Source organism: Peromyscus californicus, unplaced genomic scaffold (genome assembly GCF_007827085.1).
Source record: "Peromyscus californicus insignis strain IS unplaced genomic scaffold, ASM782708v3 Scaffold_7__1_contigs__length_154581171, whole genome shotgun sequence".
Taxonomy (NCBI): domain Eukaryota; kingdom Metazoa; phylum Chordata; class Mammalia; order Rodentia; family Cricetidae; genus Peromyscus; species Peromyscus californicus.
Window position 1 is genome coordinate 152,349,724 of NW_026294595.1, and position 18,707 is coordinate 152,368,430.

Below are 18,707 nucleotides of genomic sequence, written 5' to 3' on the forward strand. Positions count from 1 at the left end.
GCCAGGAATCCAGAGCCCTGCTGATGACACGGGCTGACCACTAGCCCTGTCCCCAAGCCAGAGGGAACAACGCCGGGACCTTAGCAAGGATCACAGAGGCCTGCAAATGAGTGTGGACATTCTCTGCATCCTCCCTCAACACTCTATCCAGGACATCTCTCACACCCCGGCTGAGTAAGACCCAGGCACCCTCCCTTACAGGATCCAGGCCCCAGACTCAGCACTGGGCCTGCAAATAAATGCAAGCAAAAGTCAAGAATCTGGAGAAAAATGTGTGCCACCTATGGTCCTCCCCAGGCCACTGGCAGCAGCCATAACTCAGGACATGGCCTCCCAGCACACACCAAGGCCGTGCATCTGTCTGTGGGATTCAAGGGTCCTGCATAGCAATAAATTCACCCACTTCCCTGCTGAGACCAATAAATCCAGCTCACTGAACGCTCCGTAACTCAGCTGTGCAGAACTCAACATACTCCGCTGGGGAAGCAAGGGAACACCGTGCTGTGAAGGGTCATTGTGACATTCATACTCTAGACCCAGGATCCAGGAGACTGTGGTGTGGATTCAGTCACTCTGGAGACATGAGACAGCCACAGGCAAGCCAGCAGCAAGCTCTCTCCTGGGCTAAGTCACCAGGGATGGCTGTGTCACCCCAGTTCCACACCCAAAACCAAGCCCCTGGTGGCAATGATGTCCTGTGGGTGCCTGGAGAGCTGCCATCTTTGGGATGCTGATGCAGCCAGCAACTGCTCCCAGGACTTCTAGACCTTTCTTAGCGCTTCTCTGTGACTAAGGCTACTAGCTGCTTCTACGGTGGTGTGTTTACAAGTGAAAGCCTGTTTGGGAAGCCCTGTGGAAGGGCTATTGAATCTGCTCCTCCACATACCTTTGTTGGGGTCAGACATGGGTCTTTATATATAAGTTATGCTCCCAGCGTGGCCATGAGGCAGTGCAGACCATCCCTCCCTGTGATGAAAGGATGTCTCTGCCCCCACAGCCGTTGCCCAGCCTGTGTCCTGGCCCTCTCTGCTGATGTCTCCTTTTCTGTCACCTTCTGGCTGACTGCATGTGGCTTTTCTGCATGGTCCTGGGATGGTTCTCAGATGGCCACACCTCCCTCCCACAGTCCCCAGAGAGGACTTGAGAGGTGGTTGTCCTCTCTAACTCTGCACTTCTCGGCCCTCTCATTCTCCTTCTGTCTGTCTGCTCACACACCCTGCAGTGAACATCTTCACTCCTTTGCACCCTGCGCCTTGGGGTTTGGCTGGACGGATGTGACCTGAGCTCATCACCACCCCTGGAGACAGTGAGGAATGCAGGACAGTTGTGCAGCAGCTCCCAACAAAGCTGTGGGAAGCAGAGGCAGGGGAGGGCCCAGGAGTGAGGAGGGGCCATTAAATGGTAGAGTAGACTGAGGCAGGGGAGAAGCCACCTGGCACAGAGGTCTTCTGAACCTGTGCAGAGGACCCAGAGAATAGTGGACAGTGTTGGTCAGAGGGAGGAAGTCCTAGATCTCAGGAGGGAACAGAGGGGCGAGGATGGAGGCCTGGAAGTCACAGGAAGGCTGCAGTGGTTCAAGTGATTGGAAGGACAACAGAGGTGCAGGAGCAGGAGGAGGGAGAGAGGCAGCCTTCACCTCTGTGGGAGAAAGTAGCTCTTCTGTGGTGTACACTGGGAGGAAGGAGCGAGAGATCCAAGAAGGGGCGAGTTAGAGAGGGCAACCCCCTCTCAAGCATGAGGGTTATGCTGAGGCTCGCAAGAAGTAAACAATGGCAGAGGCTGCCCGGGAGCCTGCCCCTCAGACTGTCAGACACCCTCAAGGGCCTGCTGAGGGCACAGTACAGGGGCCGTTGGGGTCTAGACCGTCCCTTGGCAACACAGCGGAGGCTACTTCCCCAGCCAGGGCTGCTTTCCAGGTTTCAAAAGGGAGTCAGTCCATCCTTCTCCTCCTCTTCTCTCTGCACCTTTCAGAAAGAAAAACTAAAACTGCTGAGCCTTTGCTCTGCCCCCAGGGCTGGGAATGTTCCTGGGTCGTTACCATGGCAACCCATGGACCTGCTTCTTCCTTTTGGCTCAAAGTGTTCAAGCCTGGAGCATTCTCACCTCACCCTACAGGCTAGCCATGAACACAGCCAGGTCTCACCATTTCCAAATTGTGGTTTAGGCTCTAGAAACCCTCTGTGTTCCTCAGTAACTTCAGTGTCCATGCCCCGCTCCGCTGGCCTCTCCCCCTTCCTCCCATTCTCTACCCCGTTCCTCTCCCCCATCTCTCTCCTTCCCCTCCTCCCTCCCTCCCTCCCTTCCTCCCTCCCTTCTCCTTCCCACTCCTCACACACATTCTATCTTCTGATGCCCAAGTGACATTTCCTCACTCTTAAACGGACTAAAGAAAATGGCCAGATCTTGCCTAGCATGCCACACGCCTAACACACCTGTTACGGGTTGTGTGTGCGGTTGTGTGCACCAGTCTCTGTCCTCTGTGTCACACACGTTATTTCAAAGCCCGGAGTTGGCCTCAGTGGACCCAGTGTGGAAACTGGAATCCATTTCACTGTACACCATGGAGCTCTGTCCTGAGTGCTCTCCTCCAGCATCTCCAGGCTTGTCCAGTCACAGCAGGCACCTGCCCTAGTTTATGTAGCCAGTTCTCTGTTACGAACGTACTAAACAAACTCCGCCCTCCATCCTCCTGGATACGAACTCCGTGACTTGAGGACACACCCAGCCCAGCGTCTGGTCTACCCACTTGTTCTCCACAGGCAGAGCTCTCCCCCAGGACCTTTGCTTCCGTGGCCTGGGTCCACATCCCAATTCCTTCTCTCTCAGAGAGGCTTTTCCTGCCCCCTCTGCAGGCCACATTTTTTTGCTAGTTTTTTTTTTTTTGTGTGTGTGTGTGTGTATGTGTGTGTGTGTGTGTGTGTGTGTGAGAGAGAGAGAGAGAGAGAGAGAGAGAGAGAGAGAGAGAGAGAGTGAGAGAGTCTTACTGTGCAGCCTGGGACCTGACCAAACTCAAATTGGTGGCAATCCTCCAGCCTCAGCGTCCTGGGTACCGAGATCACAGGCACGTGCTATGGGGAATGGCTACAGTCCACCTTCTCACTCAGTTAACCTGTGTGTCCTTTCATGGATATGGCCTCACTTCTTCTCTAGAAGCACTGTTAATTTTCAGTTCAGTGTCTCTGCCTGTCTGGGTTGCCTTTCTCAGTAGTAGTGAAAAGGAGGGGATGTCATTTTTCTGGATGACCTCATTCATAAAACTAAGTACATGGTATGATGATGTCTAGTATTCCAAAAGTGTTCCGTCAGTAGGTGTAGAGTGGCTTTTCTCAGTCACACAATGGAGTAGTATTCAGTCATAAAAAAGGAGGGAGGGTCAAAAGCTCTAGGCTTGGTGAAAGAAGCCAGACACAGAAGGCCACAGGTTACACGACATCACTCACATGGAGTGCCTGGAACAGGCAAATCTGGGGAAATAGCAAGCAGAGAGGAGGCTGGGAGGGGGACAGAGTGACAAGTGGCTTTCCCTCAGGGTGAGGATTGCCTTCTGCAGTTAGGTGGTGGAGACAGTTATGTTCAGTTTCATGAGGTTATCAAAACCTTGGGCTTGTTTTGTTCAAGGACAAACTTTATGTGTGTGATTTGTATTTCAATAACAACCTCTTTATGGAGCCCCTCCGTTTATATATACCCCACCAGCAAGACTTGGTGCAGGATCAGTTGGTCCTCAGTAAGCAGCCTTGCACCGGACTCACTCTTCACCAGCCTCAGGTCCTGTGGCTCAGGGCATTGGCAGTCCTGATTCAGCTCCCCCAAAACTGAACAAAACACTTCCTCTTCCAGGTCTGCCCTGCCCTCTGCACAACAAGGAGAAGTTCAGAACAGAGTCAGGGGAACCGAGAGCTTAGGAGGGCTCTCTCGGGTGCTGTGGAGTGGTGAGGAGGCTTGCTCTTGAGCTACCTCAGACAAATGGCAGCACCCAGGCCACACTTCGGGGAAGGATGCTGCAGGCACATGCTGCTGCATCAAGAGCCCTGGGATCCACTGGAGATGTCTGCCCTGGGTGTCTGGGGAGCACACTGTCCCCGTCTGACCTGATGTCTGTTCCAGGTACATACGTGATGACTGTCACAGCCAATGATGCCGATGACAGTACTACGGCCAATGGTATGGTGCGGTACCGGATCGTCACCCAGACACCCCAGAGTCCGTCCCAGAACATGTTCACCATCAACAGTGAAACAGGGGACATCGTGACAGTGGCAGCAGGCCTGGACCGGGAGGTGAGATGGGTTGTGGGCCACATGGGAGCAGCGAGTATTGTGATCCAAATGCACGATTAGAAAGTGATCCACATGATGCTCCATGTTGACTCCTGCCTACTAGAGGGCGCTCACCTTGCTGCTTTGGGCAGTCACCAGCTGACACCCTGAGCAAGCCAAGTGTAACATCACAGCAGGGTCCTGGAAAGGCTGGGATGGACTCCCTAGTTCTCAGGACCCTGTCACCACTGTACTCCAGATCTGGGGTCCTTTGAAGCCTGCCTCCCTGAGCTGACCTAGATATGCTCAACCACCACAAGTGAGTAGCTGTGCACCCTCCAGGACATAACAGGCACAAGAGGGTGTTTCCTGGACACCAAGCCCTGCCCAGATCATGAGACAGATGGTCACTTACCTAGAAAGGGTTCTATGACCTGGCATGTGTGTGAGAGAGGTAGACCAGCTAAAAACCCACCAGAAATCGTAGAACTGACCACCTATCCTGTCCGGTCCACTTCAGGGTCCGGAAGATCTGCAGACAGCCCCTACAGACAGCCCACAGCCAGCAGTGTGTGGACAGTGTTGTCTGCCCTCACCACAGTCTGGCTTTCTGTGTACCCTGAGACCACAGAGGCCGGCCACACCACAGATGTAAAATACTCACTGGGGACCAGGAGGGAGGGCCCCGCTGACCAGAGAGGCACCCACAATTTGGGGGCTCCTCTGTAGAAGTGTGGCAGCAGCCTCCTAGCAGTACTCTGTCTTGGTGGCCCGGCTGTTCCCGTTTCAAACTTCTGAAAGCTCCACAGCCTCACTGTCGGGGTCTGCAGGTCTTCACAGGCCTGGGCTGCTCAGCTATAACTAGGGGCTCATGGTGATATGATGTGGGAGCAAACTGGCAGGAAAGTAGCAGGTCTCCTCCCTAGGAGTGCTCACACCCGGGGAATCTGGCAGGTCTGCAAGCTATGGGGCACCTGAGGCCTTCTTTTCCATCTTGGTTCTAAAACTCAGAGCTCTCTGGAAAATTCACACTATCCCTGACCGTCTAAGTTGTAAGAGGCGGTGCACAGGGTGGTACTTGGACGGTGACCCTTTGTAGCTGTGTGGCATGGAAGGAAGGGGTAATGGCCTCGGAGACGGTGTGGGTTGGACTCAGCTGAGGTGTGGCCTTCGCTGGCTGTATGACCACAAGCATGTAAGAGGACACTGAGCCCAGTCACAGCAGCTTCTTCTGCAAAGGGATGACAGTGCTGGCCTTTGGGCTCTAAGGGTCAGAGGTGTGTGTGTGTGCATGTGTGTGTGTGTGTTTGATGAAGACAGAGAAACATTAGGGGGTGTTATATGCAGCTGGGGTTGGCAGTTGGCAGGGTACGTGGCTGAGCTTGCCTTAGACATCCAACCTATCCCAGTGCTTCTCCAAGGAGAAACTGAGCCCAGCATGGGCAGGCATGATGGAGCAGGCCTCAGCCTCAGTGTTTTCCTCCTCCTCCTCCTCCTCCTCCTCCTCCTCCTCCTCCTCCTCCTCCTCTTCCTCCTCCTCCTCCTCTTCCTCTTCCTCCTCCTTCTCCTTCCTCCCCTCCTTCTCCTCCTCCCTCTCCTCCTCCTCCTCCTTCTCTTTCTCCTTCTCCTCCTCTAGGGCTGGTCGGGGACACTGTGGTGACCTGCTTTCTCCTGTCTTCCTCAATGACTTAATTGATACTGTTCAATTCCAGCAAAATTCTCTTCTTTCCACCATTTCCATCTCATCCTCGAGAAACAGAACCAAGTGATGGAGAGGAAACAGCAAACAGACAACAGTTGAGTAGGGATGAACTAGGGGCTGCTGTCTAAAGGATGCAGCTGGCTTCAGGCTTAACTCCGTGAAGTTCTGGAGGCGTGAGAGCCACCAGGGATAGGCACTAGATTAAATTTCAAACAAAAATGATTGCATTTAGCATGCTGTCCTTAGCTGGGAGGATCTGGCCTTCCTTATGTTCAGAGAGAGCAGAAAGGGTGACCATGACAAGGCCCAATAAGGAGGTACAGGGTACAAAGGAGACCCATCCAGGTATGAGGGCTAGAGAAGGAGGCCTCGTAGGCACATCAGTAGACATTGTCACAAAAAAAGGCAGCAGGGCTCCAAGCAAAGCCTGTAATACATGGGTAGAGGATGATACAGAGCACGCTCCACTGTGAGTGCTGAGCATCTCATCTGTGTCCTGCACTGTTACCCAGGCAATGAAGAAACAGAGTCGGGCCCTGACTCCACGTGTTCTTCCAGGAGGGGAGCAGTAACCGTGTGTACCTTGGGGACAGTGCATGAGAGGGCTTAGAGACACCGCAGGGCCCTAGACAGTCCCTGCCAGGAACTGGTCCCCAGGGTCCAGGCACAGAAAGTCCTGTCTATGACCGACCATCTGGAGTCATAGGTGCCTAGACTCCTGGGCCTTCCCCTGGCCACACTTGTCTTCTCAAGCCAGATCCAGAACACCAGCATCTGGGCCAATCTTCCCATGGATCACTGGAGCTTGGCTGGCTGCCTTTGTGAACTGGAGATAGAACTGGTGCCCAGGACACCTTATGAGCCACACAAAGTTCTTCCATTTTGTTGCCATGGAATCCAGTCTCTTCCCTTGGAGAAACTGCCCCTGTGTGCCCAGCACCAAGTACTCACCAGGCTGAGGGCTCAAAGGCTTGGCTCCATCAAGGGACCTGTCAATTTAGCCTGAGATGTCACTTAGCCACCCCCACCTGGTGATGGTGTGGTATCTGGGAGAGTGGATGCTAGAGGGCTCAGTGATACCAACCCCTTCCTTCTTTATCTCTCCAGCACCCCTTCCTCCTGCTCTTCCCCTCCCTTCTCTCTCCATCTTCTCCATCTTCTGTCATCCCTCCTCCCCCTCCCTCATCCCTCCTCCCCCTCCCTCATCCCTCCTCCCCCTCCCTCATCCCTCCTCCCCCTCCCTCATCCCTCCTCCCCCTCCCTCATTCCTCTTCCCCCTCCCTCATCCCTCTTCCTCTCCCTCATCTCTCTTCCTCTCCCTCATCCCTCTTCCCCCTCCCTCATCCCTCTTCCCCTTCCCTCATCCCTCCTCCCCCTCCCTCATCCCTCCTCCCCCTCCCTCATCCCTCTTCCCCCTCCCTCATCCCTCTTCCCCTCCCTCATTTCTCTTCCCCCTCCCTCATCCCTCTTCCTCTCCCTCATCCCTCTTCCCCCTCCCTCATCCCTCTTCCCCCTCCCTCATCCCTCCTCCCCCTCCCTTATGCCTCTTCCCCCCTCCCTCATCCCTCCTCCCCCTCCCTTATGCCTCTTCCCCCCTCCCTCATCCCTCTTCCCCCCTCCCTCATCCCTCTTCTCCCTGATTTCCCTCCTCCTCATTTCTTCTTCCCAGTGGAAGGGAACTCCCTGGGGGTGGGAAGCCTCCAGAATGTTCTTTTTCAAGTTCTCTACTCAGGTTCTCAGCCTCTGGGGTGGGGGCTACTGGTGGGAGGGAGTTCTCATAGACACAGGCCACTGGTGAGCACAGAGTCTCTGGAGGGGACGAGCTCTCATAGACACACTCTTCTGGAACAGGTATGTGCCCTGTGCTCTGAGGGCCCTGCCCTGCAGGTCTCTGTGGTACACTAGCCTCGCACAGACACCTCCTGGCACATTGGTTAACTGTCCCCAGGCATCTGTGAACTGGGAAGGGGGCAGTGGCAACTGTTAGCACAGGACAGAGCCAGAGCCAAGGCATTACTTGCCCAAGAAGCCATTTGTCTCCACAGAAGCTTCAGACTGTGTGGCAGGTCTTAGAGGGCCGTTTCTCCACCACACCCACCACCTGCCCCACCTATACACGAACACAGCCAGATCTCTCTCTTGTAAGCACATCCTGTCCACCACCACGCAACAGGCAGTCTTTGGGGAGGGTACCATGAACAGGTCCCTTCTGGACCCACTTCCGGCTCAAGCAGGCAGCTATCCTTAGGAAGTGGGAAGCCCACAAGCACGATTGCCATGTGTCTAATTAGGAGAGCTGTATGAAGTGAGTGCTTCTATGTGATTAAATGTCAGGAGAAACTCAGATGAGGTACAAAGGGCTCAAGTGCCTCTCTGGTCCCTGCCCCACCTGCTAATCCCGCTCATCTTCCCACGTTCCCTAATTAGAATATTTATGGCCTAATAAGAAGATTGAGCGCCACTCTTGGCTGCTCTGAAGGTGAGAGCCATGCTTCGGAGGTGGGGGGTGGGGAGTGGGAGGCTGATTGCTGAGCTTCATGATTAGCAGCTCGCCATACTGCGCTCACATGTCCATGCTGCCCTCCGTGAGGCTGATTTCACTGCCATGGCTCCATCCAGTTCAGGTCCCACCACATGGTGACCATCGGCTGGTCGCCTTCCTCAGCCTCAAATTTCTCCCCAACACAGTGGGCCAGGTTAATTATCCAGGGTTGGAAAAGACCCTGAGAAATGCCAAACCAGCCCCCTCCTATACTTCTTTAAACTCCTGAAACGCTCATGTCAGATTGAAAGCACTCTGTTCCCTCCAAAAAATGGGAGGGAGTGGAGGGAGTCAGCACAGAGCAAACCCCACACAGACGCTGTCAGTCTGCCCGGGCTCTGCTTTCCACCTGCCAAATGTCTCCTGACTCAAGTGTGGGGTGCATGGCAGCCATGGGCCCCTTCTCCTCCCAGGCTTCAAGGAATGCAGCTCCCGTGGTCCCAGCCATGCTGTGCTATCGGATCCACGCAGAAACAAGCCTTTTCTGTGGTAATATCTATTGATTTTTTTTCTTATCACAAAAGCTACCTCTCTTTGGTAGAAAAGAAGTCAGCCCAAAGAAGGAAATAGCAGGGCTCCACCCCACGATGTGGCGGGGAAGGCCTGCTCTGAAGCAGGCTGTAGCCTTCCTGAGCCTCAGCTGCTGGCCTGTCCCCCACATTCCTGCAAATGATCCTTGAAGCCACTGGGGCACTAAGTGACATTGCACTGTGCCAAAGGACTCTTTCAGCTTCCCCTACACACCAGGGTCTGTCCTCGGCCTTCAGACTCCTCTGTGCCCTTCCCTTTTCTCTGCCCCCATCGGTGTCAACAGACAGCACAGAAGTCAGAGGGGGCATTTTAGCTGATGTCATGAAACTCCTAAGGCATCGACAGGACAGGGAACTTGAGGGTCTGGGGACAAGAAGCCTCCAGGCACGGTCAGCTCTGTGCCCCGGAGCCACCACGGCTCTTTGGCCATTCACTCTGCCCTCTAGTGCCACATGCAAAAGTCAACATACTAAGGAAAGATAGCTGTCCCTTCTTGTGGCCTCTTGTGAGTGTGAGCATCCCTTGAGGACACCCTGAAAACATCTTCAGTCTGATGACTGGTGATGAGTCCCCACCTGAGCCCATGCCAGCTGCTGGTCAGAGTACAGGCCATGATGGCAGGCTGGAGCCATCAGGGCATCACCTCCCTGTGAACAGACCTACTGGCAGGCCCACAGTCTGAGGTTCTCACATATGCCAAGCACCACAAGCTCTGAAGCCTACAGCTGTAGGAGAGTCACAATCCGCAGCTGACTGGTCTCCAAAGGTCCAGAACAGACAAAGCAATGCCCAACCAGAAGACAGCGGCCAGGAGTCAGAGGGAAGGCCAGTCCAAGGTCTGAGGGACAGATGACACTCTAGAGACCAGGCCCCTAAATGACAGGGGAGGCTGAGCCACAGGACATACTACTGACCTCCAGTTCAGTCGTGGCTACACACACCAAGAGGATCAGAGAAGAACCCTTGTACCCATGAGGCTTCAGGTTCTCAGGGCTACAGGAGCCTCAGCAGCACCCAGGCCACATACAGATGGGGTGTCATTTTGGCTCTCAGTACCCTCACAGTGGAAGGGAGGGAAGGGTAGAAAGGTAGAAGTCTCCCTCCTACCGGTCCCCAGCAGCTGGGTGCTAAATCACTCAAATTGGGCTGGGGTGGTGCTGAAGAGACAGAGCTAGGCGTCTGGGAAGGTGTGATAGTATCATGGCCCACTTCCTCAGCCAGACACAAAAGCCTATCGTACCCATTAACCATGTTGAGAATCATGGCTCAGCCTGCGTGGGGCTTGCTTTGACTTCATCCAAGGTCCTTCATCCAAGGACCTTCATCCAAGGGCCTTCCTATCTTAGGACCCCCATTGCCAATGAGCCAGGTGTTGTCCAACTGCCCTCCGAGCCTACCAGGTTGGCACAGATGGGGACAGACAGACCCGACATCTCCAAATGAAAGAGCCAACCCAGGATGCAGGACAGCAGAAACTCTCTGAGCCAGGAATGAAAGAGAGACCCCAACAGCTTGAGACCCGGGGTCCCTGGAGTGATAGCCTAACCACAGCCCCGGTTCACTTAGCATCTGTGCTGAACTGAATGGTGGCCCCCAAAATGCATCTTCACCCAGCATCTGGAGGCCAGGAGCGTCATTGTCCCTTATGGAAAAGCATCTTTGCAGATGTGGCATCAGGACCTGGGAAGGTCATATGGACTGGGGTGCATCCAGATCTACTGGGGTCCAGTAAGAATCAGGCAGAGGAAAATTTGAGACTCACAAGGAAGACAGCCACCAGACAGTGGGTTGAAGGAAAGAAGAAAGAAGTCTGAGCCTGTGGAGGAGAGGGGCTATGGAAGGAAGAAACGTGGGGCTAGGTCATGTGACCGAGCCAGCACAGGAGGGGACAGGATGACATTGTGTTATTACTGTGTCCCACACCAGAAACACTGCCACTTAATTTACCAGGAAAGGGGCCAAGCAAGCCATGATGTGATCTTATCTTGCTCTGGGTTTCTGGTCTGTTCTTACTGAAGACCCCCTTAGCCTGATCAGGCATTGGCAATACTCCAGCTACATACCAGAAAAGTGGGCAGTGGTGCATATACCCTAAGACTATCTCCACAGCCCTTGCTGCCACAGACCACTGAGTCCCTGCCAAGAGGTGAAAGCCTCATCTCTCAGGGTTCTTTCTTAGCCTCTGGCCGGCCAGTTTGGAAGCTTTTCTGTACCTTTTTGTTATTCCCAGAAGACAGGCCTGAGCTAGCCTTGCAGGAAGCAGGGCTGAGGTCTTCCTTATGAGAATCCGGCTCGGGGACATGAAGGGCACAGATGGAGAGTCACACCCCAAGCAGTTACTAGCCATGACCACACTCTGGGTGTATATGTGTGTGTGGTGTGTGTGTGTGTGTGTGTGTGTGTGTGTGTGTGTGTGTGTGTGTGTTGGACCTGCTGTGGCCGTGGAAGGCCATCAGTCAACACAAGAGAGAGGCAGGACAAATGGTCCATGGTAAAGGCATCAGGTACCGTGTAAGGCCTGAGAGGAAGCTCTGCAGAGCGTTGTAGAGACAGAAAAGCCTCTCTCTGGCCATCTCAAGGAAAGAGAGAAGCTGCTTGCTTTGTGGACTTTTTGCAGTACTGGGAACTGACCCCAGGGCCTTGCCTGTGCTGGGCCAGAGCTCCACCAGTAAGCTGCACCCCAAACCAAGAATTTTTAATCACTGGCTCTACAGGAAAGCATCTCAGTGTGGGCAGAGCAGTGTATGGTAATGTATACACACCCAAGGGTGGGGCTGCCTGCAGGACGACACCCCAGCAAACCCAGAAACATCCAGGCACTTCCAAAAATATCCATAAATATTCAGACATGTCCAGAAAACCCAATGACATCCAGACGTGTCCAAAAATGTACAGACACATTCGGAAATGTGTGACACGTCATTGGCAAGGACATCTGCGTGGGGATTTTTAAGCCCCCTCTTTCACAGTGTTTCCAGAGCTTTCCAGACACTATCTCCCTACAACCTCCACTTGGCAGCAACTCAGAAGAAACAGGGGCCAGAGAAAGCTGGACACTGTCCTCCCCTTTCCAAAGACGGAAACAAACCCCAGAGCCTGTCTCAACTGTCTTCCCAACCCCACACAAGACAAATTCTTCAGACACCCTCACAGGCAGCAGCCAAACCCGGGGACCCAGCAGCTCCAGTACCAGTCCTTACCACTGTCCTTGCCGGCCAAGGCTGAGGTGCAGCCACACCCTACCGTAGAGCCTGGAAGGGCCTGCAGTGCGAAGGCCTGAGCACCGAGGAGGCTGCACGGATTCTGTTCATGACTTGCTGAGGGGTCATGTTATTCAGGCCAGGCTGAGAAGGAACCCTGGGAGCCTGGGGCAGGTGTCAGCAGGGGAGGGGAGGGGAGAGCTGGGATAGAACACTAGAATAACAAAGAAGAGTCCCTTCTTGAGGCAGCAGCCCCACAGGACCCCTGGGCTACCTCCACTCCCGGCGCTCTCCCACACTACCCACTGCGCTGCTTGCTCAAGAGAGTCCGTGCTTTCTGCTCTTGCCTGTTTTCCCCTCCTCTGACCTCTTCTTTCAAGGGCCCCCAGAGAGCAAGGGCATGGGGTCGGAGAGATCACCATGGAGGCCAACTGACCTTCATTAGCCCCTATGTGTGAAGGGGTGGTGACAGAGCCAGACAGGCTGGTCTCAGTCCCCAGCTCAGGATCTTCCTGGGCTCCCCAAGACAAGTGGCAGGACAGACCATAGCTTATTAGCCCAGGATCACCCAGTCACAGCCCACATGCCAAGTCCAACCTGTGCCTGTTATGAAAGCAAGGTGTACTGGCACACGGCCACATTCGCCCCTGCACCTATCCACACTGTTTCTCCATCAGTCTGGATACCGAGACCTTTCCTCGGCTTTCCCCTATGGCCATCACCAGATGTTGGGTGCAGAGCAGCCATGGCAGCATCAGGCTGGCCACATCACTTGTTACAACAGGGCCTCCTCCTTCCATGCAGAGCCTTCACAGGGCCCATTGTTCTGATCTGAGGTCTCAGACAAGCAGCGAGAGACAGGTGCAGCCACAGATGGACGCTGTATCTATTTGTTATCTTTGAACTTTGCCGGTGTTTAAGCAAAAGGCTTTGTACACAAATCATCTGGATCCCTTCCACAGTAGAGGCTCTCATCTCAGGGCACACTTCTCTGGAGGGACTGGGAGGCCAGGAGTGTCTACAACCCCATTTCCTGTGGCACCAGCCCCAGGCTAGCTCTCGTGGCATCGAGTGCATGCTGCCGTTTGCTTCCAGGAGCACTCCCAACCACTGTGAGAAGGTCTCAGAGCACCAAGGTCTCCAGACTGAAGCCGAACAGGTGCCCCTTCAGTAATGCGTGTCCTGGCAGCAGACTCCCTGGGTCCCACTTTCCCATCCGCTCAGACAGGCTCACCCTATGGGTAGTTCTTTCCTTTTCCAGGTCTCACTCCAGACCCCACGCTGGGTCAAGGCCACACAGACAGGTGACACTCACTAGCCCAGTTGAGCTGAGCTGCTCCCATCTCCTTCTGTCCTCACTCTGCGGTCCCTCAGCCCCCTGTGCAGACACAGATCTGACCATGCTCATCACCTCTAACCTCCCCATGGTGTCCTGTCTTGCTCTGAGTAATTCTAGACTCTGCTTTTGATCCCTCTACATCCTCAAGACTGCACTCTCCATCACAGGTCAAACTTGCTGGAGCGTATACATGCAAACACACACACACACACACACACACACACACACACACACACACACACACACCACCTTTCCCAGGGCCTTAGCAGAAAGCATTCCCTCTTCTGGCAACAGTTCTCCCCAAGCATATTAACCAGAAGTAGTTAATTCAATTAGCACCCCATGCCTACCATCCTCTGCCCATGGTTGCACAGTCCTTGCCATTATCTGAAGTGATCATTTTCCTTTATTTCTGCCTGCCTCCTTCCTTAGAGCCCTACTTCTCAAACAATGTCCCCTTGGGATATTACTACACTGCTGGTGTCTGTGATTGACCCCTAACTCCCAGGGGCAGGGTCTACAGATACTGCCCAGCACCCCCATAGAGCATGGGACATTCAACAACAGAGTCACCCAGTTACAAATGTCAATAGTCCTCATGGGAAGAGCTGTCCTAGAATCAGCCTTGGAAAGACAGGAACCTCATGGGTGAGGAAGAAGGGGAGAGGAAAGGAGAGCGGTGTTCAGCCTGCGGTTTCAGTCATCAGCCTGGAGGAGGCACCTGAGAGCTGGAGGGAGTTGCCAGAATGGGCTGAGAAGGCACCTAGATCCCTCAGCCCTCCAGGCTTGAAGCAGGGACGCTCCTGCCACTCCAGCCTCATTCCTTGCAGAGTCCACAGCCTTCAATTGCCATGGGTAGTGCCCAATGGAGAAGAGAGGGAGAGAGACAGAGGCTGGTGAGAACAGAGCAGAGGATCTGACTCCATTGTGTTTCAGCCTGAGGCTTGCTAGGCTGTTGGCTCCCCACAGGCAGCAGCAGTGGGGAGGAGGGGCTGTGCGCACCCTCTGAGAAGAGTTGCATTTTCTCTGCTTTTGATGCAGCAGAAAGAGCTGCTGGCTGGGAGGAAAGAGGAGGGGAGCCCCCTCGGGAGTCGTATAGGCAATGCCAGGAGCTGGCAGCAGGACTAGGCAGGTAGGAGCCCTGAGTGGTTCTGTAGCACCCCCCAGGGGGTGGAGCAGAGAGTCCCCACCCCAGGCTGCAGCAAGCAATGCTGAAGTGTGGGCAAGAAACATGTCCTTTGACTCAGCAGCTAGAAGCTTCAGGCAGGACTGGGGAGAGGGGGCTGTTTTAAAGATTTATTTTATTATTTTTAATTATATGGAGTGTTTGTGCACTTGTGTGTGTGTGTGTGTGTGTGTGTGTGTGTGTGTGTGTGTGTGTGCAAGTGAGTGCAGGCCCACCTGCAGAGGTCAGAAGAGTTCAATTCCCTGGAGCTGGAGTGAGGCACCTGATGTGGGTACTGGGAATCAAACTCGGGTCCTCTGCAAGAGCAGTACATGCTCTTAACCACTGAGCCATCTCTCCAGCCCCAGAGCCTGGTGTTCACTCATATCCTAGAGTGAGGGAACTAGGGAAGCCCAGATTTCAGGGACTGTAGCAAGTCAGTGGAGGTTTGCCTAAGACACAGGCCATGTTGTGTCCACCCTTGCTGGGAGCTCTGCTGGTGGCCTTAGCTCTGCACTTAGGCAACTTCTTGGTGCCAAATCTTCACCAAGAGCCAACCTGGGTACCCTGTGAGACATGCACACAGTTTCCCCATTCCACCCCTAAGCAAGGAAGCCTCCGCAGCTAGGACGTGGCAAAGGACTCTCCCACACTGTAGGCCACTGCTGCCGGGGCCCAGGGCTGCTGGAGACTCATGTGACCCAGGCAGTCTGTACACACAGGAATCACCTCCTCCTGCCACTGGGATGCAGCAGAATAGGTAAAGCAACCTGCAGGGGGTCAGGACAGCTCCATGACAGGGTTCAGCCTGCTCTAAGTGTCACCCTGAGGCTCTATGGAAGCCTGGGACCTCCAACAGCATTCCCCTAGCAACCATGGAGGATAGTGAGCAGGGTCCCAAGAGACAGGGTGGCTGGTGAGAGCAGAGCTGGGTAGCCCACCCCATGGTGTTCCAAGGCCAAGGCTTACAGCCTGCATTGGTTCCCCACAGGCAGCAGTAGTGGGGAGGAAGAGCTGTGTGCACCCCTCTGAGAAGAGTTGTGTTTTCTCAGGGACACATGTGCAGTCAGTCTAGTGCCAGCGCCCTGAGCTATTATTTACATGTTGTGGAATTCACCCTCTTAGTGCACTCGGCTCACACAGGGTTGCACATCCATCACTTCTGCCTAGCTCCTGGGCATTTTTATCACCCCTAAGAGAAGCCCTACAGTGCTGGTGTCACCCCCATTTATCGTTTTCTCTTACCCCAGTAGGCAGCCTCTGCTATCTGTGGACTTGTCTGTTGTGAACACGTTTCCCTAATGAGGCTATCCTTGTGGCTTGTGGGCCTGGCTGTTTTCACCTGACATAATGGCTTTGGGGTTCATCTGGGCATACTAGGTGTCAAAATGCTTTTCCTTTTCATAGTTGAGTAATTCTCCATCATGTGGACACACCATGTTTCAAGTACCCGTCATGGGCTGGTTGGCCTTTGTGGATGGTGCCGTGTGCACACTGGTGTACACCATTTGTGTGAACACTTGTTTGGGGCCTTTAGATACACACCCAGGAGTGGGGTTTCCAGGTTGCCTGCCAACCTGAGGTCCAACTTTTCCGTCTCCATGGTGCTTTCATGCCCCTCTGCCCCACAGCAGCCCTACAAACCCCTTCATTACTCTTGGGCACACAGCAGCCTCTAGATACTGAGCCACAAGGGGACAGCCTCAGCTGCTCCACTTCTCAGTGTCTGAGGAGGCAAAGGTTCCAGCCATGACCAGTGGGAAAGCCCAAGGGGAATGACCCCTAGAAACCATGGGAAGCTGACCCAGAACAGCTCTGACCAGAGACCCTCTCAGAGCAGAGTGACCAGCAATGGCTTTGGCCTCAATGGAGAATGAAGGGACTCAGGGGTTCTATGTGTTTCTATATGTTCTATATGAGGCTCTGCACCTCAATTTATACCCCCCATACTGACCCCTACTAGGATCAGAGAGCCCAGAATGAGTAGGAGGCATGCTTGCAGCCTTGTGGGTGAAACAGTCTCAATACTCACTGGAGGGGAAGTTGGGAGCTCCCAGACATGGGCTTGGCCTGACCTACAGAACACACCCAGCTGGACAACAGTGGACATGCTGGGGGTGCTGCACACGGGGACACGGTGGGAACGTTGCATATGGGAGCATGCAGGGAATGCTGCATATGAGGATGTGCTGGGGAAGCTTTGGTGCTTTCTAGGACAGGCCGACCGATGCATTATTGATGGATGTTCTGCAGAATTTGCATGCTGGGCTGCAGGGAGGTGGGTGAAAGCCCTAGGAATGGCTGCTCTCTGGTTATCTTCCTGCTCTCAAACTTGAAAATGGTTAAATCGCTTTTTAATGAAGTCACTGCAGCTCCACTGCTGATACTAGGGCCAGCTCCAGGGGCACTTGCCCTGCTCTCTGTACCTATGTGAGCTGGGGAAGGGGTTCCACAGGAAAGCAGTTGACCAGTGGGGGTGATCCTGAACACAGCATGCCACTGTGCCCAGCACCTCCATCTGTCTCCATGGAGGGATACTACAGAGACAGAGACTACCAAACTGAGGTCCACATGGGCTCAGAGGCAGGCAGTAGAATCTAGAGCATGGCTGGCCTGCCTTGGCCATGACGATCCAGGCTTCTTCTGAGTCCCTGCAGTATTTCTCCCATCTTGCAGGACTAGCTTTCCTCTCAGGGTCCTGCTGTCCAAAAGCAAGCCCAGCTCACCCTCTAGTGGCAGGCTGCTGTACACACACATACACACTATACACATATGCACAGAGACCTACAGGTGTGTACACACACGAATATACACATACACATGCATACAGATTGCACATATTCCTACATGTCCACAGGCATTCATGTGCACACACATGCAAGCACATGTGTTCATATATAATAAGCATATGCCTCTATGTTTCTGTTTTTCCTTTCCAGTGCCACACACCGGCAGCAGTGCTGAGTTTGACCCATGTATTTACCCCTCTCCAGGTGCCAGGTTGGCTGTGCTGGGACAAAGAGAGGAAGGGGAAGGGACACAGACAGAAGGAGTGAGGGGGAGGAAGGGAAGGACAAATGGATAGAGAAGGATGGGTGGAGGGGTGGGTAGAGGAATGTGTGAATAGATGGAAGGATGGGTGGAGGGAAGGATGGGTAGATGGAGGGATGGCGGATGAATAGACAGAGGGATTTTGTGACCCATTCGCTCCTTATAATTTCCCTGGAGCCAATGTATGGAACTCACACACACTTCTCTGAGTCATGTGGTGGGAACTTCTGTTTTCTAACCTTTTAGGAGAGCAGGAATGGATATTGAAATCATTTGGAGGACATTACAGAGGGGCCCTTTCTACCCTATCTCCCAGTAGTGCCAGTGAGAGGTAACAGGGTCCCCCACAGGGCTGCCCCTCAAGCTGGTCAGAAGTGGTCACTCACACAGCATGACACCTCTGGTCAGAAGTGTGTGATGTCAGAGATTCTGCCTCTCAGTGCAGGCAGTGGGCAGGGGAGGGCCATGTGACTCCCTTGGTGGGTGCCTGATACAGTATGTCATCAACCTTTGCTCGCCTTTCAAGGGGCACACCTGCGCCCGGCTGCTCACTTCTTCACTGCGGAGCTCGTGAACCACACTGCTGTGTCTTGCCATTTGCTAACCTGCCATTCCTTCCCTGACTCCAGTTCAGCTTTACTCCACAGTGACATCCCTTAGCCTGGCCCTTCATCTGGAAGGCTGTCCTCCCAGCTACCCCACACTGAAGACAGTGCAGATCCCTCTGAACCCTGATCTGCCCCTTCTTCCTCAACACCAAAAGTGACTGTACCCATCGCAGGCTGCTAAGATACAAATACGGTTGGCCTCTTTCTGCCACAGCCACCTATCACAAGGCAACAGCAGGTTCCACCGCTCCAGGAAGTCCCAGGCAGCCTGTGCCAAGGATGAACCCCACTGAGGAAGCCTGCATTACCC

The 18,707-nt window shown here is 54.0% G+C and overlaps 1 protein-coding gene across 3 annotated transcripts in view; it reads left to right on the plus strand.

Annotated features, from left to right (window-relative positions):
• Cdh4 (cadherin 4) overlaps positions 1-18,707 on the plus strand; it is a 500,103-nt gene that overhangs the window by 454,261 nt on the left and 27,135 nt on the right. For all 3 annotated transcript variants that reach the window (XM_052722882.1, XM_052722884.1, XM_052722883.1), the window contains exon 7: positions 4,108-4,280. In XM_052722882.1, the coding sequence (XP_052578842.1) occupies positions 4,108-4,280 (173 nt within the window). The remainder of the gene's footprint in view (positions 1-4,107; positions 4,281-18,707) is intronic.